Here is a 20,625-nt window from a genome sequence, read left to right on the forward strand (position 1 = left end):
CGAAGTTAGAAAGTCACAATTTATTTCAAATAAACCACGGGCACAGCTCTGGCAAACCGTCTCCCGGGCGGTTTCCGCCGCCCCTGCCCCTCTCCAGTGCCTGCGAAGAAAAGCGAGGGGCGGCAGCGGCCTTGTGGACCCCCCCAGCCCCTGCCAGGGGTACACCGCAGCTCCCCCCGCCCCCCGACACTGTCCCACAACCTGAACCAGACCGGGGCGAGGAAAGGAATTCCCAGAACAAGCGCCTCATTTAAAAATAAAGTTATATTTTTTTTCACCCACTTAAAAAGTCTAAAATTTAGAGTGCAAGACTATAGTACAGAAACCTCCTGCTGCCCCTGCCCCCGCGCGGGCGCAGCGCATTTGCCAGTGCGCAGAGCAGCAGTCATGCAGTTTACGTCATCGGTAGAAAATTTTTTGTTACAGTCTGGGAAGCCTGAGGACTATTAGAGATGAGGCAGCCAATGCACTAACACAAGCGAAGCTGAAATAAAGGAGTACTGGATGCAAGGATGGAGAGGTGTCAGGCTGGCGCAGGAACTGGAAATGAGTGCAAAATAAAAAAAAAAAAAAAAAAAAAGAGCAAACATTCCACATCTGTAGCAGTAATGCACCAAAGGGAAACTTGTACCTCAGAATTAATTGCTCCTGAGCCACCTTCTAGCCACCTACATTCATGAAACCTTGCTGACTGGAATAGGGCTGTGCGCCTATTAGAGGGGAAAAAACTAGCCTTGTCTTTTGGCATTGGGAACTCCTGTTTCTTTCCTGTCACCTGCCTCTCAAGCAGTACCAGTCACTTTACACAAAGAGCCAATCGTCCCTACGCTCTGCAGGTTTTGTCTTGGAGCCTACGACTTTCTGTACGACATCAATACAGAAGTCACCCTGCCTGGGCTGCAAAAGCAAGTCAGTCCTGTTGTTGTCCCAGAGAGTACAGAAACAGGATCTGTGCGTGCAAACCAGGACTTTCACCACCTTCAGAAAGGGTGTTTTGTCTTCTTTTAAAATAAACAGAACTGCTGACAAAGCTCTCGTTTCAGAAAATTTTAAAAGAATTAGGGGGTGCACTGTGCAATATTTATTACTGTTCCTCAGCGAAGCTTCTCAGCAGTCTGTTCAATAAGTTTGGCCAGAGCTATATGGTCTAGCTTGTCTACAAACAAGGACTCATAGCAAAGCATTTTGTGGGGGCATGGGAGGGGTGGGAAGGAAGGAGGCAGGGAGGGAGAGAGACAAAACCCCATTCTCATCTCGCTCAAAGCTGGAGAATTATGCAACAGAAGTGAGAGTTCTTTGGGATTAGGGTACTCCACATACCTGTTCTGCGAAAAGATTAGGTGTTACGATAGTTACATTTAGACAACAAGAACACCAGCTTTTATCCTAATTAGTACTTTGCACATTATATTTTTAAAGAAGAGTTTAAACATTGGTTCTAGGCACTGCAAACTGCCAGGTCTCAGCAAGCCTTCCCCCACACTATCCCTTCCCCTGGGGCCAGTGTGCCCAGACTTTGACAATTATTTGGGAAGGGGAGAGGGAGGAAGAGACTGACACTAGAATATATCATGAGGAGGGCACAAAGAGGCTTGTGCTGGGAGCAGAGGAGGGAATGAAGTCAGGAAACAGAGGCTGGAGCAAGGACACATCTACCTCTACAGCTCCAGCCTAGAGGGGAGCCAGAACAGGACAGAGCAGGAACACAAGGAGCCACGGTTATGAGATCTCTTGCGCAGCAAGCAGCACTGCTCCCAGAAACCATGGCCTCCCTCCCTGCCCCGCTCCCTGGCTCCAGCCACCCCTCTGCAACCCTGCTCTACCCTCAGCCGCTTCTGTTGTAACCCCCACTCTGCTGCCAGCAGCTCCTCGGCAGTACGTTTCCCCGTTCCCTGAGGATACATCCCACGCCAGGGAAAGGAGGGAGGAAGGAAAAGGCCTCTCAGTTTGAAAATTTCCTGTGTACAAGAAGCATGGCCACAGGATTAGCTGCTATGACAGCTGCTACTCCTTTAAACTGATTCATCTCTCTTGTTAAAATCCATTTGCCCAATTACACGTACTGCAAATACTTGTCTCACATGTCTCAGGTACATGAAAAAGGCTCCAACAGCAGAGTTAGCTTATTCTGACACGCAGGAATTTAGCACTTTTCCCCCCTCCAGTTTAATCTTTGTCAAGTGACATTATATAAGAGCAACAGAGTATGTGCAGGGATGCATCAAAGGTAACACTTCCACAGACAGTGTGGAAGAGAATCCCATGAGTTCCCCGCAGAGGTGAAGATTTCCTCCAGAGACTCCAGCTCCGCCCCACTGGCTGCAAACACCACGTTCCTGGTGCAGGTGACATACATGCCTGTGAAATCATCTTAACATGTGGCCTGCTTCCTGTAGCAAACAGGCAAGCATCAACATTTAAGTAACCTTTTTCATGTTAACCCCTACTAAGATGAACTAGGTTTTCATATTTTTATTTTAGTGTATATTTTACATTAGAAAAAAGAATGTTAATAAAAAAAGCTCCACATGCTCCTAACAATCAATTTTCTGATAATTCCCCACCAGTATCAATACTAATATACAAATAAATTAATTTTGCTAGTTAATTTTCTGCCTGGCTTGGTGCAGGCTCTGCACAAGCAGCGCACCTGTATTCAAGTGCCCGTCCACATTGCCAACATGTGTCAGGGAGTGTGTTGTACATAATCTTTCCTCCTCATAATGTAGCAGTGTTTAGCCTCACCTTGACAAATGGGATCAAATTTTCTCAGCCACGTTACCCAGCAGGCACAAATAATCTTTACCAGGTTGCATGGCACTGTTATAACATGGATTGTTTCACTCTGCAAAAGCCCCAAGCCTTGATTAACAACTGTGTGCTACTATTCCCTCATCACTCACTTTGGCAATACAACACCCTCCCCACAAAAACAAGTAAAGCAAAAATCTACATGGAAGACCTAAAATTCACCAAATGCAGAATCTGACCTGACTCAAGGCATATCCCCCAGTATTAACCTGGTCTCTCCACTACAATTCCTCTGTTTGGTTTTGTTTGTGTAGCAGGATTTTGCACAGCTGATTTACAAGAAAAGAGATGTCACATGTCATACGAAATCATGGCCACTGCTGGTACTGTCGGGTCAGACACAGCAGCAGCCACTCTTAGCAGCAGCCACTCTTAACACTAGCCACTCTCCTCATGCAATGCCGATGCTACAATGCCCTGGTTAAAGGAGCATCGGGAAATCTAGCTGTGACATTTTGTAACCTCCTTCAGTGCCTAGGAGGATTTCTGGGTCAGAGGAAGGGAGCGGGAGAGGGGGAAAAGCCCATTAAATTTACAAGCAGATTAAGGAAAAACACTCCACTGCCAATTTATTTTTAAAAAGGGTTGTGTGTTATTCTAAGGTTTGTCTGTATAATTGTACAACCGTTGAAAATTACATAAATTGTAATGATCTAATACTATTAACAGCCATTCAGAGAAAAACTCCCTCCCCTTCTGAAACCATCAAGGGCAGGAGGGAAATGTCCCAGGAAATATGCCAATCTGAATTCTGGCCTCTAAGCCTGGCAGAAACAGAAAGATAAGAGAACAAACTGGACTAAGATGTGGTGTTTGCATGTGTCTGACTTGCAAGGGGAGGGGTGGCTTTGTCCTTGGCCGTGTTCTCCCAGAGGCAGTGCCTGCTTATCCCGTGAAGCTGCCATCACTTCACTTGCTGCTCTCACCCCTGCACTTTGTCACTTCCTCCTGTCTTATGTGTCATGGAAGTCTTTCAGCAGGGTCCTCCGTCTCTGCTCTGCTATGTGCATCTGATTCTCTAAATCCTGGTAAAACAGAAGGTAGAAACCGTTAGCATGAACTACTGTGAGAAGAGCTCATTTTCCTTAGGGAGAGACTCAGGCTCCAGCCTGAGCAGCTTCAACCTTCACATGCACTCTGGATCACAGGATTGTAGATCCTTTTCCTTTTGACGTGGGCTCCCTCTACAGTTACCTGGCTCCTGCTCTGTCTAAAAAGCTACGCGCTTAAGGAATCTGCTCTTCACTAGAGGGCTACGTGCAGCTTCCTCCAGAGCTTTGTTGGTCCCGTTTCAGTTTGCAGGACTCACTGCAGCCCTCCCTGATCTCCCATAAGGCAGTGAGCACTCCAATTCTACAACCACCTCTGGCTAAAGGTGAGTTTCTGGATGTAGTTTCTCAGAACCCTCACTTGACTGCCTTGCCGCTCCTACAGAAGTGTTAAGCCCAACAAACAAAATCCAGCCAGCAGGCTCAAGCAAGAACACTCACCCCTCTGTCATAGCTGTCTGCTCGCTCCACCTTCCATGAGAGATTTTCAATTTCAGCTTCCAGCTGGGCCTGCTGGTACTCAAACTGCAAAAAGCAAAATTAGAGACAGCAACAAGAAACTAGTTTAGTGGAGCAGTTTCATACCACACACTACAGTTGAGGAGCAGACAAATGTGTTCTGCTGACAGCTGTGCTGGTAGAGCAGGTTTATGCCTCCTCCTTATCCATCTTCAGCTACACAGCATCACCCCTTCCAGGAGTTTCTTGTGTAAGCACTCCCCAACCTGCATCACTCAATTAACCCAGTCAGCCTAAAAACACTGCAAGTGACAAGTATCTCCTAACTCAGCTCATTCTGCCATTAACAGGTCAGGAAGTGCTCTCGTGAGCAGCTCTGTGAGTGGAGCAGAGGGACTGTTAACCACTGCTGGGAGCAGTAACTTGTTCCACTGGCACAGCTGGATTCAGAAGAGAATATCTGTCCACAGCCTCAGAGAATACATATGATGCTATGGGGAGAGACTGGATAACAGGTTTTACTGGGCAACTAAGTCAAAGAAACAATCTCTTCAGTGAATTCAGGGCTATTTTTGGACATGTCCAGTCCATGGGATGCTCCAAGCCAGCAAGGAACTTAGAGCAGGAATAAAAAGCAAAGCTACACCCTGATTCAAGGTTGGAAAAGCTATCCTCCAGCAGTTCTTCACATGACATATGGTCCATAGCACTGTGGTAAGTCTTACCAAGGAACAAACGCACACTTCCAGCCTCACAACATTTTGGATAAATTGCTTGTTAGTGAAAGTGCAGTGCTGCCCTGGGAAAATAATGTAATGTATCAGAGGACTGAGCTGCTGGTCAACTGGAAGTGAAGAGGAAAGGTGCAAAACCACCTATTATTCGTCCTGCCCTTACCTCAAACTCAAGACTAATATTTCACACACTGCCAAGCTCTGGAATTCAGCCCAGCATGCTGCCAGCTACACCCCAAAGAGCTATCAGCAAAAAAAGAGCAAAACATCTTACCAGTTTCTTTCTGGGACCAGACTCCATGTAGTAGGCATATGGATATGTGTACTGCAGAGTGTAACGACACTGTCGGGGAGTGGGAGGAGGAGAGAGAAAAGGACAAAAGTCTCAGGCTTGGAAGTCAGCACAGTCACATTTGTGTGACCACTACAGGCTAAGAAGCTACCTTCTGACAAGGACGACTGGACACTTCATGGTAGAATTTCCTACACCTTCCTTGGAAGAACTTGTGTAGTTGAAGTATAACTTCACAGAGGTCACTTACAGATGATTTTTGGCTAGTTCATGTCCTAGACCAGAGGTACTGTCCCACATACCCACAACCCCTAAATGCCCTTCTTCGCTTGGTGTTGTGAATTTAGCATTCTGGTGTGTATTCTCTTCTCTGTGTCAAACAAGCCACAACTACCCACCTTTGCAAGTAGTTTTGCAGCATTTTGTAGGTATTGCCAGTCTATCCATGTTCCCAAGTTGTTCATAACTCTTTCTTGGATTTTCTCCTGGATTCGTTGGTACGTCTGTGCCTCCAGCTGTAGGCTTTTATTGTGATTCTCCCACTGCAAGGGGTGGGGGTGGGGAGATGGGGAAAGAAAAAATTGCATGAGACCAGAATACTGCTGCTGTACAAGCACAAGCTCTAGCAAGCAGAAATTGAAGTGGGGCAGGAGTCCAGCAAGGCAAGACATGCTGTGGGAAAGAACAGCAAGGCAGCACCTCCAGTAGCAAGTAGCGGAGGCTGTATACAACAGACTGACAGCAGCAAAGAGCCGGGAGCAAACCCAGCTCCTCAGAGTGGGAATGCCCTCTGGTTGCACAATGACCTTGTGTCTAACAAGATGGAAAGTAATGGTGATTCTCCTACTTAAAAGATTTCTACAGAAAGGTCAAGTGTTTAAATTAACATTTAACATGGGCTCAGTGAACTCCAACATCCATGTGCCCATTGTAAGCATGGCCATTTCCCACAGCCTGTTGGTCTGGAGAGCCAGGAATAAACACATTTTACCAAAGAACTTGGCTCATGGTGTGAAGAATAATCTCATTTTAATGGGGAAACTGAAATGCAGCAGCATTGAACTTCTACCATGTTCTCATCTAGGGATGCTGCTCTAGAATTGCACTGTATGGCCAGGTGCATGGAGCCTGCTGTGTGGACAGAGATGCTCTGACTGCAACTTTTAAAAATGTGATTACATGACATTTTAGGAAAACTTTGCTACAGCCAATGGAGCTTTGAACATGGCAGCTTTTATTTAGTTTTTGTCTCTAGAAAGACATACTGCAAGGAACTGAAGTTCCCCGATCCCAGAAGGAAATTATTAGAGCAATATCTATCTACTGCAGCAGCACTCAGCCTGCAGGAAAATGGTATAGTGACACACAGGTAATATTGATTTTCTCTAGCACAAGGAAATATAGAAGTGAATATGAATTGCATTGGGTACAACATTACTGGTTTGAATGGGACTCAGGATTTTCACTCAGGATTTTGAGTGAAAAACAACAGGGCCTGAAAATTCTGCACAGATTCTCTTTGGGCAGTTTCTTGCACGGAGATTGCTGGCAATGACCTTTGCACCAGGCAGGGAGCATTAAAAGGCTACAGCAGCTCTGGCCAAGGAGATGTCTCCTACCCTCTCAAAATAGAACAAGTACTTCTTAAGGGCCTCCCTGGCCTGTGCTTGCTGACTCTGGTTTACAATATCAGGATTCTCTTTGTACCGACTGCATTCGTAGTACTCGCTGCCGTGAGTCTTCCAGTCTCCCAGACACATCCAGCAGAAGTCTGCAGAAAACAGTGAAAACCCCACTGTGATGCACAGAAAAAACTTCCAAGAAAGAAAAGCTTCAGGAGACACAGCCCATCTGTTTTCAGACATTTCTGCTAAGCCAAGAAACATACACATTTTGTACCATCTTGCATAACTGAACACAATAGCGAGCCAAAAATACCAGCCTGTCTTGAAGGTTTTCATTGTACAGCCTCCTGTGCAACTATGGAAAGTAAATCCTGAAGTGCTGCATCGTGTACACCAAGACCAATGGGCAGAACTGTACTTGCGCTCTGCACAGGCTGTCACTCTAGATTTAAAGAAGAAGCAGGCTGCAGTCTTATTTGTGAGTTGCATCCTCCCCACCACTGGCACACTGCCCCATGCGGACCTCTGGGTGAATAAAATATGAACAATCAAACCCAAAAGTGAACTAACTTATGAAAAAGAAAGTCTGCCCTCAGTTCCCTTGAGGAGGGAACTACCCATGTAACTTCAGATATCAGTGGTTTATGACACTTCAAGTTAGGAGCCACTGAACTGGGAAGAAAGTGGAGGAAAGAGAGCAATAGCAAAACCCACATGACAGTTTCCTGATTTCAGAGCGAGGCTGTGAGTGTTCTGCTGGGAAGGAAAAAAGATGGTGATTAAGTTGCTACAATAGGAATCACTTCTGTGTTACTCATAATGAGACTGAAATTTGTATTTCCAGAGTTCATCAGCCTTCTCGAGTGCTAGTCACCGTGGTACCCTGGCACTTGCCTGCTCACCCTTGTCACAGAGCTCCATCAAAGCACATCCAGTACTGCTGAGGACCCCAAAGCAAAGGAAATGAGAGAGGACAGTAATCTTTAATCACCTTCCAAATAAGGTTCTGATATTATAATATTTCCTAGTGGCACACCTAACTTAGAGGGTTGAATACAAACTATCTCGCTCCAAGGCAACAGAAATTAATTCTGCCATGAAAAGATAAGTGCAAGAACAGGCTGTCATTTTGTAGGACCACACAATAGGCCAAAGACACTCAGGGTGCTAATTGCACAAGGGTGGACTGAGAAGTCCAACAGATAATGTTATGCAGAACAATTCACAGCTCCTGCAGTTTCATCTGGGTTGAAGCTCATTATTTCCATCACTAAGTGGAAGGACTTAAGCTGATGTGAGTAAATGGCTCAGTTCTGCCAGTATTTTCAGCTGATGACAAATACAATTACATGAAAAGCATTTAATGCTCTCCTCTGAGATGGATTCCACTGTTAATACTACAGCAGAGACAGAGACTTCTCTATACAATGGACGTGTCAGGGAGAGGGAGCCAAACCAGTACTGAATCAGAACCTTGCTGAGATCATAGCCAGTGAAAAATAAAAAAAGCTATCGCACACAAGTCTGAAATTAATACCCTGTTCACTTCTTACTGGGGGGGGGGGGGGAAATATTTCAGTCAATGTTCACAATTTGTCTTCATATCACAAAAAAAAGAGAACATCACCACTAACAAACACTGCAGAGAAAACTGTTTCCAAATCCTACTTACCATGCTTGCATTTGGAGCATTGCTGAAAAAAAAAAAAAAGACAGGAGGCACTGGTTAGTGGAAAGTGGGGGAAGAAAAATTCTGCTTAGAACAAGGAAGGTTTGACGTATTCAGGGAATTGCTCACCATGTGATTGCAGCCTCCATTCTTTTCAATACAGATATTGCACTTGGGACACTGGGGAAACAGAAGCATTTGTTAGATCCAACTCTGTCTCTGGCAGCCTTCTGGAGAATGACAACACTTGCGTGATTATTCCCCTCCTGCCTTTTTTTTTTCTCCCTTAAATATGCATATATGAGAATATTAACATATACACACCCTGCCTCCCACCAATTCCTGACAGCTCCATTTAAAAAGGAGGCAGAAAGGCAAAGCCAGGGAAGTTACACTGCAGCACTGGACTGCTTGCTCAAGAAAACAAGTTTGCTGTCATTACTCCTTGTAAAACTGAAGATCTCACTGAGCTATCATTTAGCAGTTGCTCAGGCACAGGGACATCATTAGTTCACATATGACAGTAGGTTCCACAGCTACTTAGACTACAAGATAATCAGCTCTATATCCTGCCTTCAGCAGCCATTAACAAATGACAACTTAGCTAGCTGCAGAGAATCTGGCTGACCACAGTGAGAGCTGCACACTTCACTCTGTCCACTGATGCACTGGTGTGTCAAGTTCAGTTACATTTTTTTGGGTTGCATAGGTGCAAAGAAGGAAGTCAGTTTTGTGGCTTTTTATAAAGTTTAATGGCAGGCAAAGTGTATGCCAGGACAATGCTCAGTATAACAGAGCCTTACTTCTAAAAAGAGCATAGCAGAAACAATGCCATCACATGTTGACACCTTCACCAGAGAAAGAAGGGAATTTAAGATCTCGAGTCTAAGTACCCACTTTCCTAACACAACTGAAGCTTGCGGCTAATTAGCACTGTCAAAATTGTCCTTCGCTATGGTAGAACAAATGCCAGCTAATAACTATTTTGAAGTCAGGCCACAAAATCCCCAAAAGACATTAAAAGTTCCAATCTGCAGACAGCTAATCTAGAGAATAAAGGTAATATATCTGTAGCTTTTAAAGACAATTCTATAGATAGACTAGAGTGCACAATATGTAATACTTTTTCTTTTTCTTGGGTCTAAATCTACTAGAAGTACTTCAATGTCTAACTTACAGACTTCATCTACCCCATTTTGCAGTCCTTGCCAAATCAAGACTTTATTTCCCTCACTTTCCAGTTCACAGTACTCCACACAGTTGTTCAGGTTTAAACACCACTAGTGCCTTATTTTATACTGACTCTGCACTTACTAAACTCTCTCCTTCCCTTTTAAATATATCTCCACTGATCATTTCAAAGTATCCACAGTTCTTGTGCCCATGGGAGGGCAGCACACCTGGCTGCCAAAGACACTCGCACCAGGTCTGGAATAAGGACCACCAGGTCCCTACCGCAGGAGGGCAGCTGGACTTCCTGCACAAAGTGTTCCTGAGGCATTCAGTTATAGTCTATCACAGTCCCGAGGGAGCTGTGAGAGATTGCAGTCTGTGAAAAAGCAGCACACAATGCTACGTACGTATAGAATTGTATCTTGCTTCCCAGGCAGGACTAGAGGACAAGAAAAAAACATGCAGGTGCTTGCCCTTACATCTTTAGTGTGAGCACTGATGTAGTTGGCTGTTTCGGAGTCATCTGCACACTTGGTGAGCCATTTCCGAATGGTAGCACAGTCTGTGGGTGCGTGGTACATCTGCCGACACTTAAAGCTTGGGGGGGGACACGGACACAAAAAAAACAAAGACATATCGATTTCCAAGGAAGTGACTCTAGAATCGAGGTTGATGACCACAATCTGGGAGGCCAAGTGAGGGTAAAGGATGCAAATGCACTTCTGTATTACTAGAGTGCAAAACCCAAGGCTGAACTCCAATAAACCCCCACCCTCTTGTGCAGAAGCTGGAGTCAGGATCAGAGTGAGCTGAGGCCTTCTCTAACAAATCACATGTCTGAGGGCTGACACATCCCTCCCTAGAGTCTACCTGTGTCTGCTCTAACATGACTGCAGAGGCCTGGGGCATACCAGTGGCTTTACAAGTAGCCTGACTCCAGTGGCAGGTATCAGTCACCTGCATTAGCATGACCTTACCAGCCCCAGCTGAGTAAGGGCCATTCACATGGATATACCAGTAAGCTGGGTCTCTAAACCAGCTGTATTGTGCTCCACAGGCATTCTCAACAGCAGTGATTCTGGAGACCCAGGAGCAGAAGAGACTTCAGCAGCCCTGCAAGCTATCTTTTTTCTCTGGTCCCATATACACTTTAAGTCAAAGAAGGAACATCAGCGTTCCTGTTCAGCAGAAATGTATTCTCGTGTGAGCCTCAAAACACACCAAACACTCTGGGAGTCAAATACTTGTAATAAAGTTAAAAACTCAATACCAGCAGCTAGCAGTGAGGCCTCCACATCCACTACCAGAATCTCTACCAGTCACTATGTCTGTACCAAAATTTGTAACCTAGCCAAAATATGAGAATGGTAGATTTGTAACCCCTTCATTACTTAAGCTCTGCATTCCCTGGTTGTCAGAACACCCAGCTCCCAAGGAGTTTAGGGAGCGAGGGGACGGCTGACCACCTGCAGAACTCAGACCCCAAGTGTCCAATTACTCAAGCTAACTTAAGTTACAAACAACTCTAGCAAAGCATTTGAGATGCTTCTACACACTGAACCTGTTGGCAAGCAAATGGAGTAGCTCTGAGGACAGCATACACTTTCCCCGTGATCTTTAACCTTCTCTGTTTCTTACCAGAAGACCTCACTGCAACGATTGCACTGCACTCGCCGGGCTTTTGGCTCTTGTACCTGTATGACCATAGGGCAATCTGCACCAGGACACAGCTGCAGCTGATAATGGCTCTGTGAACATACCAAGGTGATAAGATCAGCAGTGGGCACAGAAGAGCGTTATCTATTCAAGTTTAACCACTCCTATCCTCAAAAACACACAAGTCAGTTATTTCTTGTTGAAAAAGAGTGAAAACTGTCACCAGGTCTTGGATAACAGAGCAGACAAACCTCTTCCACATTAGGAAAGGGAGTATTAGTTACAGCTTCTCCAGAACAGGGAATTCAAATGGAGGGTTACAGACCAAGTAAGCACACCAACACTACCATAAGACCCCACCAAGACACTGAACAAAGTTTTACTCCATTTGAGCTCTTTCTCCATCCTCTCCTTATGCCCCAGAATGTATTCAGCTGCTGTCCTGTGGTGGCTGTTCTGTCCCAAAGGGTCCCTTATTGAAGTGACAGCACTCTTTCATACTGCTTCGCTGCTTCTTGAGCGTTCCCAGTCTGTTCTCAGTTACCAGAATACTACTTGCACATTTAACCTTAAGAATCACTGCTTTAATTTTGAAAAACCTCACACAAAATGTTATTGAGCAAGCCAATTCAGATGGGCTACACTAAGATGAGGGACTTATTTTTCAGAACCTAAAATATCTATGCAAGACCAAGAAGGACTAAAACTCAGACTGAAGTTTGAAGTTCTCAGCTGCAACTTTCTGAGAATTCTGCTTCAGGAAAAGAGCCAAGCACCAGCCAAGGAGTTACTGGGTGACCTTACAGCAGAATTTACTTTGGCAACCTGCTAGAGCACTTTGTCAGTGAGGCTGTCCTACAGGAACAGCCACATCATGTTTATCAGGGACAGTTTTGCTGCAGTTGCTGCATTCCTAATCAAAGATGCAAGACGCTTAAAACACAATTTCTGCAAGTCATTGCTGAATTGACCCAGGGTATTTTAAAACTGAAAGAGGCAATACCTCCACATAGTCCCTGAAGAGGTAGCGCCTGTATTTGTCTTTCAGCTCCTCACTAGGCAGCAGCGGAAACACAAAGTCTTCTGGTGTCCGAAGTAGGCAGTCCTGAGCCATGCAGGAGACCCCTGAGAAGCAAAAGCAAAATTTTAGCACGATGCAACTTATACTAAGGAGCGAATACACAGAGAGCATTCAACACAGTTTCCTAGGTGCCATCTGTTGTTGTGGCAAGAGGGACACAACTGTGAAACAAATCTATCAGGGCTGCTGAAAAGCTGAAGCCCAACTGTCTTCACCGAAAGATGACAGGGCACATGTGCATCCAGGACCAGTAAGTGCTTCAACCAGTATTCACAAGGTCAGATACTTAAAGTAGAAAATTGCATGTTACTGCCATGCCAGCATGAAGGACAGGCTAGGAAAAGCCCAAAGCAACTCTGGCAACTACTGGCTTCCACCCAACACAAGGGGAACAGATGTTTCCATCCACAAGCACTCCAGGGGCAGTGCAACAATACATCATGAAAGATGCAAACTCGAAATGCAGCGGATTTGCAGCTTCTAACTTGTTACAGTCATGCTCTTGAGATCACAAGGAGAGAAAAGCAGCAAATGGATCTACAAACTTGCACGTTTTGTTAGGCAGGAGTAGTGCTCTCCTGGTGGTATGCCATGGTATGCCAACACTAACCAGGGATTCAGGTAAGACCACTAGTTCAAGTTAAGTTTGTCACAAATAGTCATCCCGTGTTCAATTTTCTCATTATTGAGATGTTTTAGACCAATTCAGCCAGTCATCATCAGAACGGCCAACATGGCAAATACAGACCCAGCACCATATCCAACTTGAACTCACCGACTCCAACACCATCCTTGACGAGCACTGTACAATGCTGCTCCCAACAGCTGCGACAGAACTGGTGCTGACAAGCCAGAGAGAGCAAGTTCTCCTTCCGGACAAACTGCATGCAAACTGCGCAGTGATGGGAGGAATGTACCATTGCCTGGGAGAGAGACAAATCAGCATTACAGTGAAAGCATCCCAGGTCTCCCAGAGTATTCTCACCTCATCCACAGGCACCTGCACCACCTTCATTGTGACAATGGTCTCAGGTGAGCTCCAGGTCAGAACAGGTTCATAAGCAGCTGGTGTGTTGGGGTGCTGCATTGCCCTGACAGTCAGTCCTTCTCACGAACCTCTTTAATCTCACAGAGTAGAACAGATTGACAGTCACTGAACAGCTCCTGCCTCTAATCTAGTGCTACCTAGAACTCACCTTTACGTTTCTGGTTCTTACTCTCACCTTGTTTGAAAAATGAGGAAATACATCATTGTGTTAGTCATTCCCTGAATTTACTGATATTCCTTGTTAGCTAGGTCAGACTCTATCACTGTTCCACAGGCCCTGGAGAGCAGCTATAGCTGGAAGCGGGCTTAGCAGTGCTTTTTTTACTGGAAATGATTTTGGGTAAGAGGAGAGGCAACTGAAGGTGCAGCGTGTAGAGTGTTTATACAGAGAGGAAACAGAGTTCACAGACCATCATCTCACATCTCTTATCTTCTGCCTATGCTGCATTTGGCAAAGCAGGCATCATCCCTTCAGCTGAAAAGGACTGGATGGTTTGTTTCAAGTCAGGCATAATTCTGCTATTGCTTCACCAAACCACTGGGAAGCAGTCTGGATCCCCGCTTGGATAGCACAGAACTACTTCCTGATGACAACAGTTCTAGCCTGCAACACATCTCGGCTCACCCTTGGGACCTGAAGAACTAGGTCTAGCACAGCATCATCAAAAGCAAGGCTCTACAAAGCTGTTAGCAGGAATTTATGTTCCTACTTCTCCTTTCACAGAGAAGTCATACAATCACTTTTCATCTACTTAAACCTTTGCTACTCTTTGAGAAGCTTGTGCGAGACAGCCATCAGCTTCCATGCCTAGCTCTGCATGCCAGAGACGCAGAGAAGCAGCAGCATGATACATAGCCACATTACAAGCAGAGCTTGTTTTATAGCATGACCACAGGAAAAAGGAAATAATGTGACTTGGTTCTAAGCGGCCTCACTTATCGACCAGAACAAGATTCACTGAGTCTGCAACTGCATTGATTGCCTACATCAACTGCTCAACTTGAACAGCAAGCGCACTACCTCAAACCTTCGCAAGCTGTCCCTCTGAGCTCACCACTGTAGCTTCTCCCTATAGGGTCAGCTGCTCTACAGACACTCAGTGTGAGCATCTGTCCCCAAAATATCATCATTCTGCATCAGGAGCCAAAGCACAGAGCAACTTGCCCTAGCACATACAAAGAGACTGTAATGAATTGCCTACCAAACCAAGTTTGTCAAGACTTAAACTAACCTTTTAATTGTAATATCTTTCTTCCCAAAATGAAATCACCACTGCAGTGGAGGGTACTTAAATGACAGCTGCCACAAGATTCAGACAAATATCAAAATACAAATAATTTGCAGATATGTCAAATAACAAAGATTTTCTTCTGGACTCTAGGCAGATAATTTATTTTGAGTCCATGAAGCTTACTCTTGTCAGCTGTTTTAACATTTTCACTCTCTGCTAGTTACCAGTCAGCTCAGATGCCAAATCAGGCTTTTAAAATCTCCCCTCCCCCCAACCCAAAGAGTGTTTCTCAGATGTAATATGTTATCATTCAAAATCTGACACATGGCAATGTGTTCCTGGGGTAACTGTGGACTGTACCAAGACACGTGCTGTGAATGAAACCTGTAAACATGCAACAGGAAGTTTCTATTTAAAGGTGGGGAAAAAAAAAAAAAAAGAAGTATCTAAAGACCTGTGTAGCCCTGGCTGCAAAACACAAGCTGTTGGTTCAAATATCACTACTGACTGGCTCAGCAGCAACACCACTGGGAGATTTGGCTTGAGCATCCCTGAGCAGAGCAGTGCAGCAAACAGTCATCTCGGGGTGGGGGTGTGGGGGAATCTCTGTTCCAGCCACAGACAAGCTCTGTTCACTCTGTGCAGCCAGAGCTTCCCTTGAGTGTCTTTTACAGAGACAGCAGAATTGGGAAGAGGTAGGCAAGCCCATGCACTCTGTTCCTTCCATTGTGTACCATCACTCATGCAAAAAAAAATGAGCTTAATTTTCTTGAGGCAAGTAATTCTTGAACACTACCTGCAAGACAATAACAAAGCTGCTATTTAAATGTTAGACACCTCTTGAATGCATTGTCATTTAAAAAGTAAACCCAGCACTGAGTTAGGATGTTAGACCTGAGTTTGCAAAGGGTTAATATGGAACAGACTATGCCATTAGTAATGCAATCCTCCGAAGAGGTGGGTCAGAGGTGTCTGCCAAGGGAACAGATGAAAATAGTTATCATACTTACATGTTTGGATGAGGTGGGCTGAACTCGTGCTTCTACTAGCAACTGGGCAGCATTAGATTTGTGCCTGAAAAGGCAATTGAAGAATGATCAAATCAATTTCTGAAGACATTTTGCTTTGTTAAATTGATCCTTCTCGTCTGAATAAATAATAGGCTCTGTGCAAATGGTAGGGCAGGTTTCAACAAGGAAAGTGGAAATGCGTCCTCTGTGAGGCTCCTTCACATAGTGAGCTGAACTCTCATCAACAAGACTTTATGAGAGTTTCTTCAAAATCAGACACAGCAACAATACTTCTCCCAGTAATAGATTAACATTTCCCTCATATGCCTTAATGAATATTTTTCTACAATTCTCTCCCTCCCCCTGAAAAATTACTTTTGAAGCTAAGATTTTATGTCCACACTCCTAGAGCAGTCCTAAGCCACTGCCCATAATAACACACTCCAGTGAGGCTCCTGTCTGTCTCCTATTCCTTTGTAAAATCAAGCTATCCTGGTTAGGTCTCACTTTGACTCCAGTCTATTTAGTTAAGTATTTACTCTGTGATGGATTACCACCCCTTAGGCATAGAAGCTGTCTGTCAGCAGCCTTAGAATTAAACATGTTTTGCTGTTTGTGATTTCCATTGCAGAGGAATGTTTATATCTCAATGAATTCAGAAACAGCAGCATCTCTGTTGTGACTGTGCTGTAAATCCTCCCTCCCCACTAGCACATTGTAGTTGTACTAGGAAGCTTTCATTTGATAATGTCACTTTGTACCAAGACAGAAGTTTGAGGACCAGATCAACTTGCAAAGTCATAGCTTCAGAAGTAAACCCTTCCCCAAACTTCCTCTTGTTTAAATCTCGTTAGTTAACCTGCAGAATCGCCCTGAGCTGCTACGTAGGAATCTCACCCTCCACGTTCCCCAGAGAGATGCTTTCACAGGATGCATGGTAACCAATAAGCCAGTTACCAAAGATGCTGCAACAATATCCATACATGAGATGCATTTCCCATATGTTCTCTGGATGAAGTTGCTGGCTACAGGGCCAAAAATGGCATGGCAGAATGAGTCAGACTGATGTGCTCTCTATTTTCAGACAATGTTCAGTTCTGAGCCAGTATTTTCTGGAGGGGCTGCCAGACAGCAGTGCCTCCTGACACACTTCCCGTATATGTTTGGGCAGAGTCCGAACCCTCCTTTTGAAATCAGCTGGAGGACTTCGTTACAGTGACATTGACCAAGCAACAACGGGGCTGCACTTCTCAGTTCTCTCACACCATCTTCTCCTGCTCTCCAAATGCTAGTCAGCTTGGAGAAAAACATCACTGATATTCAGAAGGAGCAAAAACTTCAATGTGAATGTACTACTAAAGAATACATCAGTATAGGTTCAGTGCTCCTTTATGATTTACGGCTCCTATGTTAAAAACAGAACATATGTTATCTTTATGCTTGTTATAATAAATAAATAATAATATAATAAATAAATATAGATGCAGCACTCTCAATCTGTTATCTCAAAGTTTAAGCTAAATGTATCTACAGGGTCCCAGCACGACAATAATTCCTCAGACTGCAAGACATTTGCTGCCACTACCCTCTCCCTGTTTACAAATTCCTTACAGGCAATGCAGCCTCAACAAAACAGTGTTTCTCCTCTGCTCCCTGGAATGGACTGTGTGGCCTGCTTTTGGATTCAAAGGCGCTTGTCAAAAAAACACCTATGGACCACTCTGAGCATTCTTGCAAAGCAAGGGGGAAATGCACTGAGCACAGAAGAGATAAGACTATTTACACTTACCTTTCCAAAATCTCTGAGATTTGCCAGTGGAAACTAACTAATACTAGCTTTGCAACAGCATGTGATACCTAGGTGGAAAATAAAAAAAGTCAAGTTAGGCATATTTTGAGGCCACACCTCTGCTTAGGACTATGATCTTCTTATAAGACTAATAAATTGTACAAACTCAGTACAATCGCTCAGTGATACTCAATTGCCGTTAAACTACTAGACATAATTTTCACAGCCAATACATCTGCAATATATAGGTTGGAATGAAGCATACCCAAACTCACATTCTTAGTCACAACAGCACAGAGAGAAAGAAATCAAGAATTCACTAGCTTAGCTTAACTGCTTATGGAAGCCCCACATCCAGTCCTGACTCTGGTCACCACTCGAGAGGCCCGGACCAGACTGGGATCAGGGTCCTCGCCAAGTGTGCAAAGTAGGAACCGCAGGGTAGACAGATCCCACTTACTGAGCTGGAGAAGCAGTACAAGCTGCAAATGCAGACGTACTCTGACAGCAAAGGGTAGGGAGGAAAACCAAAACATTTTCCCAAGCCTTCACTGTAGAGAAGAAAGTTATACACTGGACTGGAATAGGAAGATGGAAAGCTACTGTGACAGGGACTATTTTCATGCAGAGTTGCTTGCATTACGTGGACTCCTGGCAAGCACTAGCACAGTCCGTGCTAGCCTGAGTACCTTCTAGAATACTGCAACATGACATTTAAAGTCATGTTGCAAGGGTACAAGCAAACAAGATCTCCTTTGCTTCTATGTATTAGTTTATTTCTGATGAAACCAGCCTGGTCTGCTAGCACCAAAAGGCTTGTACCCACCAAGACCACAGGCTTCTGCTGAGCTGCTGGACCTTCAGCCTGCTTTTCAACCCCTTCATGCCTTTATCAGGCCCACAGAGTTCAAACAAAGCAGGTCTGCAAACAAGACACCTCTTCCAGGGGAATTCAGAAGACTCATGACCCCTGCCTCCTCGCTCCTCTCTGTGCTGAGAAGTACCTGGGCAAGCCCAATGCATTCAAACGCCCTCTGACATTAAAGGGCTCTATCTCCCTGACTCCGAGACAAGCTATCACCATAGTACCTGCCTCTCTCTACTGTACGTAAACACAGCCCCTTCCATCCCAGTTGCAGGAAGAGCTCCTTTTTTTTCTCTACAGAAGCTGTTAGTCCCAATCATCAGCTGAAAAGCTATAAGCCTTCTTGAATCCTGCTACAGGTGAATCACAGGATCTGATGTACTGATAATACAGATACCCAACAAAACCCTGGAAGAAAAAACAAGCAACAGTCGCTCCTTCTACAAAACAGCCAGGTTCTGCACACCTAGGGGCAGCATATTCATTACTCTTCTAGATCTACCTCATCGAAGAGGTGCAGTTTCACAACACAACTTACCTATTCCTGCCACATGATCCTGACCCAGCCCTGCACTGGCATTTGCCAGCGCTGGACGGTTGAGTCAGCAAGCTAAATCAGTGTAGCACCAACACACGATGCAGCCGGGGTATTTAAACAGCTCTCACCCACCTCTACTTTCTGATTTGCCCACTTTGCTGGCCACTAAGAAATCCCAGTAATAAAAGAGTAATTTTCAATGTTCAAATAATCCTTTTTCTAGAAGAACTGAAGCATTAGCTCACTCTGCACGATATCTGGTATGTCACCCTCCTCGACTTTACCAGTGATGTGATCCTCAGAAAACAAAGGCTGCCCAGGCGGCACTGCCCTCCCTTCCCAGCGCAGAAGCCTGTGATTAGATGGAGCGTGGCACACAGGGCTGCTGCTGACAACGTATACAGTCTGCTCCAGTTTGTACGCATGAAGTGCCACTGCCAGCCTTGGATGGGTTGTTAAGCCCCCAGCCTGGCAGACCCAGACAGACACCTTTGACTTGCTTGTACAAGGAAGACATCTGCATTTCGCGTTTGTAAAACAAACAAGCATCAGGAATGTGGTCTCTAAAAGACTGGCTTCCTGCAAATGCAAACCACATGCTAATGAATCATTTTCTAATAGCAATGAAATTATTTCTCAGTAGCAGTAAGGAGGAACTACCATCCTGACAAAAAACCCAAACCACCACACTTAAATGGGAAGTTCATCTGTAACATATGAAAATGAGTATTTTTCAGTTGGATTTTCAGAGCCTGAGGTGTAGCATCCGTTGCAGCATCATGACTCCATGAAGTTATCTGTTCCCAGAGAAGGAACCAAGTATGTTCAAGAATGAAGATGTACAGAAAGAGAAATACAAATACAAGCATACACATTTCTGAAATCTAACAAACTAGCCTAACAGAATCAAATGCTTTTGAGTAAAATTATTTGTCAGGCAAAACGTGGAATTAATGCTCCACAAAGATGCCAGATTAACAGATCTAGAAGAATAATAAAGCTTCTGTGACCATTCCTATTTTGCTCCAACTGCAAGCACTGATGCGATCAGCTGTAGTGCTAATTTTATCACTTTCATCATAAAAGCACACAAGAATAAAACACTTTCAATTCATCAAGCCAGGTTCATGACATGAGTCCACTTTCACAAAGCCCTGAAGCAGAAAAGTTTTTGATATTACCCAATTGGAGTGCATTCGATCTTGCAAAAAAGAAGTCCCAGAGTCAGCCAGTTGCAGCAAGGTACTCACAGTCTGCTTGGCATGGAAGTACTAGTTCTTACACATTAAAGATAGATAACATTCAAACTCTAAGAAAGAGGGATGGGAGAGGAGCAGATAACTGATGAGGCTGGGGCCATTCCTGCTGAGCGGAGTCTCACCACATTACAATCTACGTCCTGCTCACCAACAGCAAGGCTGGTAATTCAGAAGGCAAACACAAATACCATTCGGGGTCAACGCTACTGGAGAGATCCAAGAAAACAAGCATGAGAAGAAAAACAAGTGTTTAACAAAAGCCTGCTTCTATTGATTAGCAGCACTCCACAGCCTCTTCAATGATTGTGCATTCACAATGAGTGAATGATTGTGCC

General features: G+C 44.6%; 1 protein-coding gene across 1 annotated transcript in view; it reads right to left on the reverse strand.

Moving 5' to 3' along the window:
• Positions 1-204: 204 nt before the first annotated feature.
• Positions 205-20,625, reverse strand: part of ARIH2 (ariadne RBR E3 ubiquitin protein ligase 2) — a 34,468-nt gene continuing 14,047 nt past the window's right edge. Inside the window, exons 3-15 of the mRNA XM_009485110.2 lie at positions 17,629-17,696; positions 15,840-15,903; positions 13,325-13,472; positions 12,472-12,593; positions 11,451-11,560; positions 10,292-10,409; positions 8,769-8,819; positions 8,643-8,664; positions 6,965-7,116; positions 5,744-5,887; positions 5,328-5,396; positions 4,302-4,385; positions 205-3,836 (exon numbers count right to left, since the gene is read on the reverse strand). Of these exons, the coding sequence (XP_009483385.1) occupies positions 3,765-3,836; positions 4,302-4,385; positions 5,328-5,396; positions 5,744-5,887; positions 6,965-7,116; positions 8,643-8,664; positions 8,769-8,819; positions 10,292-10,409; positions 11,451-11,560; positions 12,472-12,593; positions 13,325-13,472; positions 15,840-15,903; positions 17,629-17,696 (1,224 nt within the window). The 3' untranslated portion in view covers positions 205-3,764. The remainder of the gene's footprint in view (positions 3,837-4,301; positions 4,386-5,327; positions 5,397-5,743; positions 5,888-6,964; positions 7,117-8,642; positions 8,665-8,768; positions 8,820-10,291; positions 10,410-11,450; positions 11,561-12,471; positions 12,594-13,324; positions 13,473-15,839; positions 15,904-17,628; positions 17,697-20,625) is intronic.

The sequence above is a fragment of the Pelecanus crispus genome, chromosome 7 (genome assembly GCF_030463565.1).
Source record: "Pelecanus crispus isolate bPelCri1 chromosome 7, bPelCri1.pri, whole genome shotgun sequence".
NCBI lineage: Eukaryota > Metazoa > Chordata > Aves > Pelecaniformes > Pelecanidae > Pelecanus > Pelecanus crispus.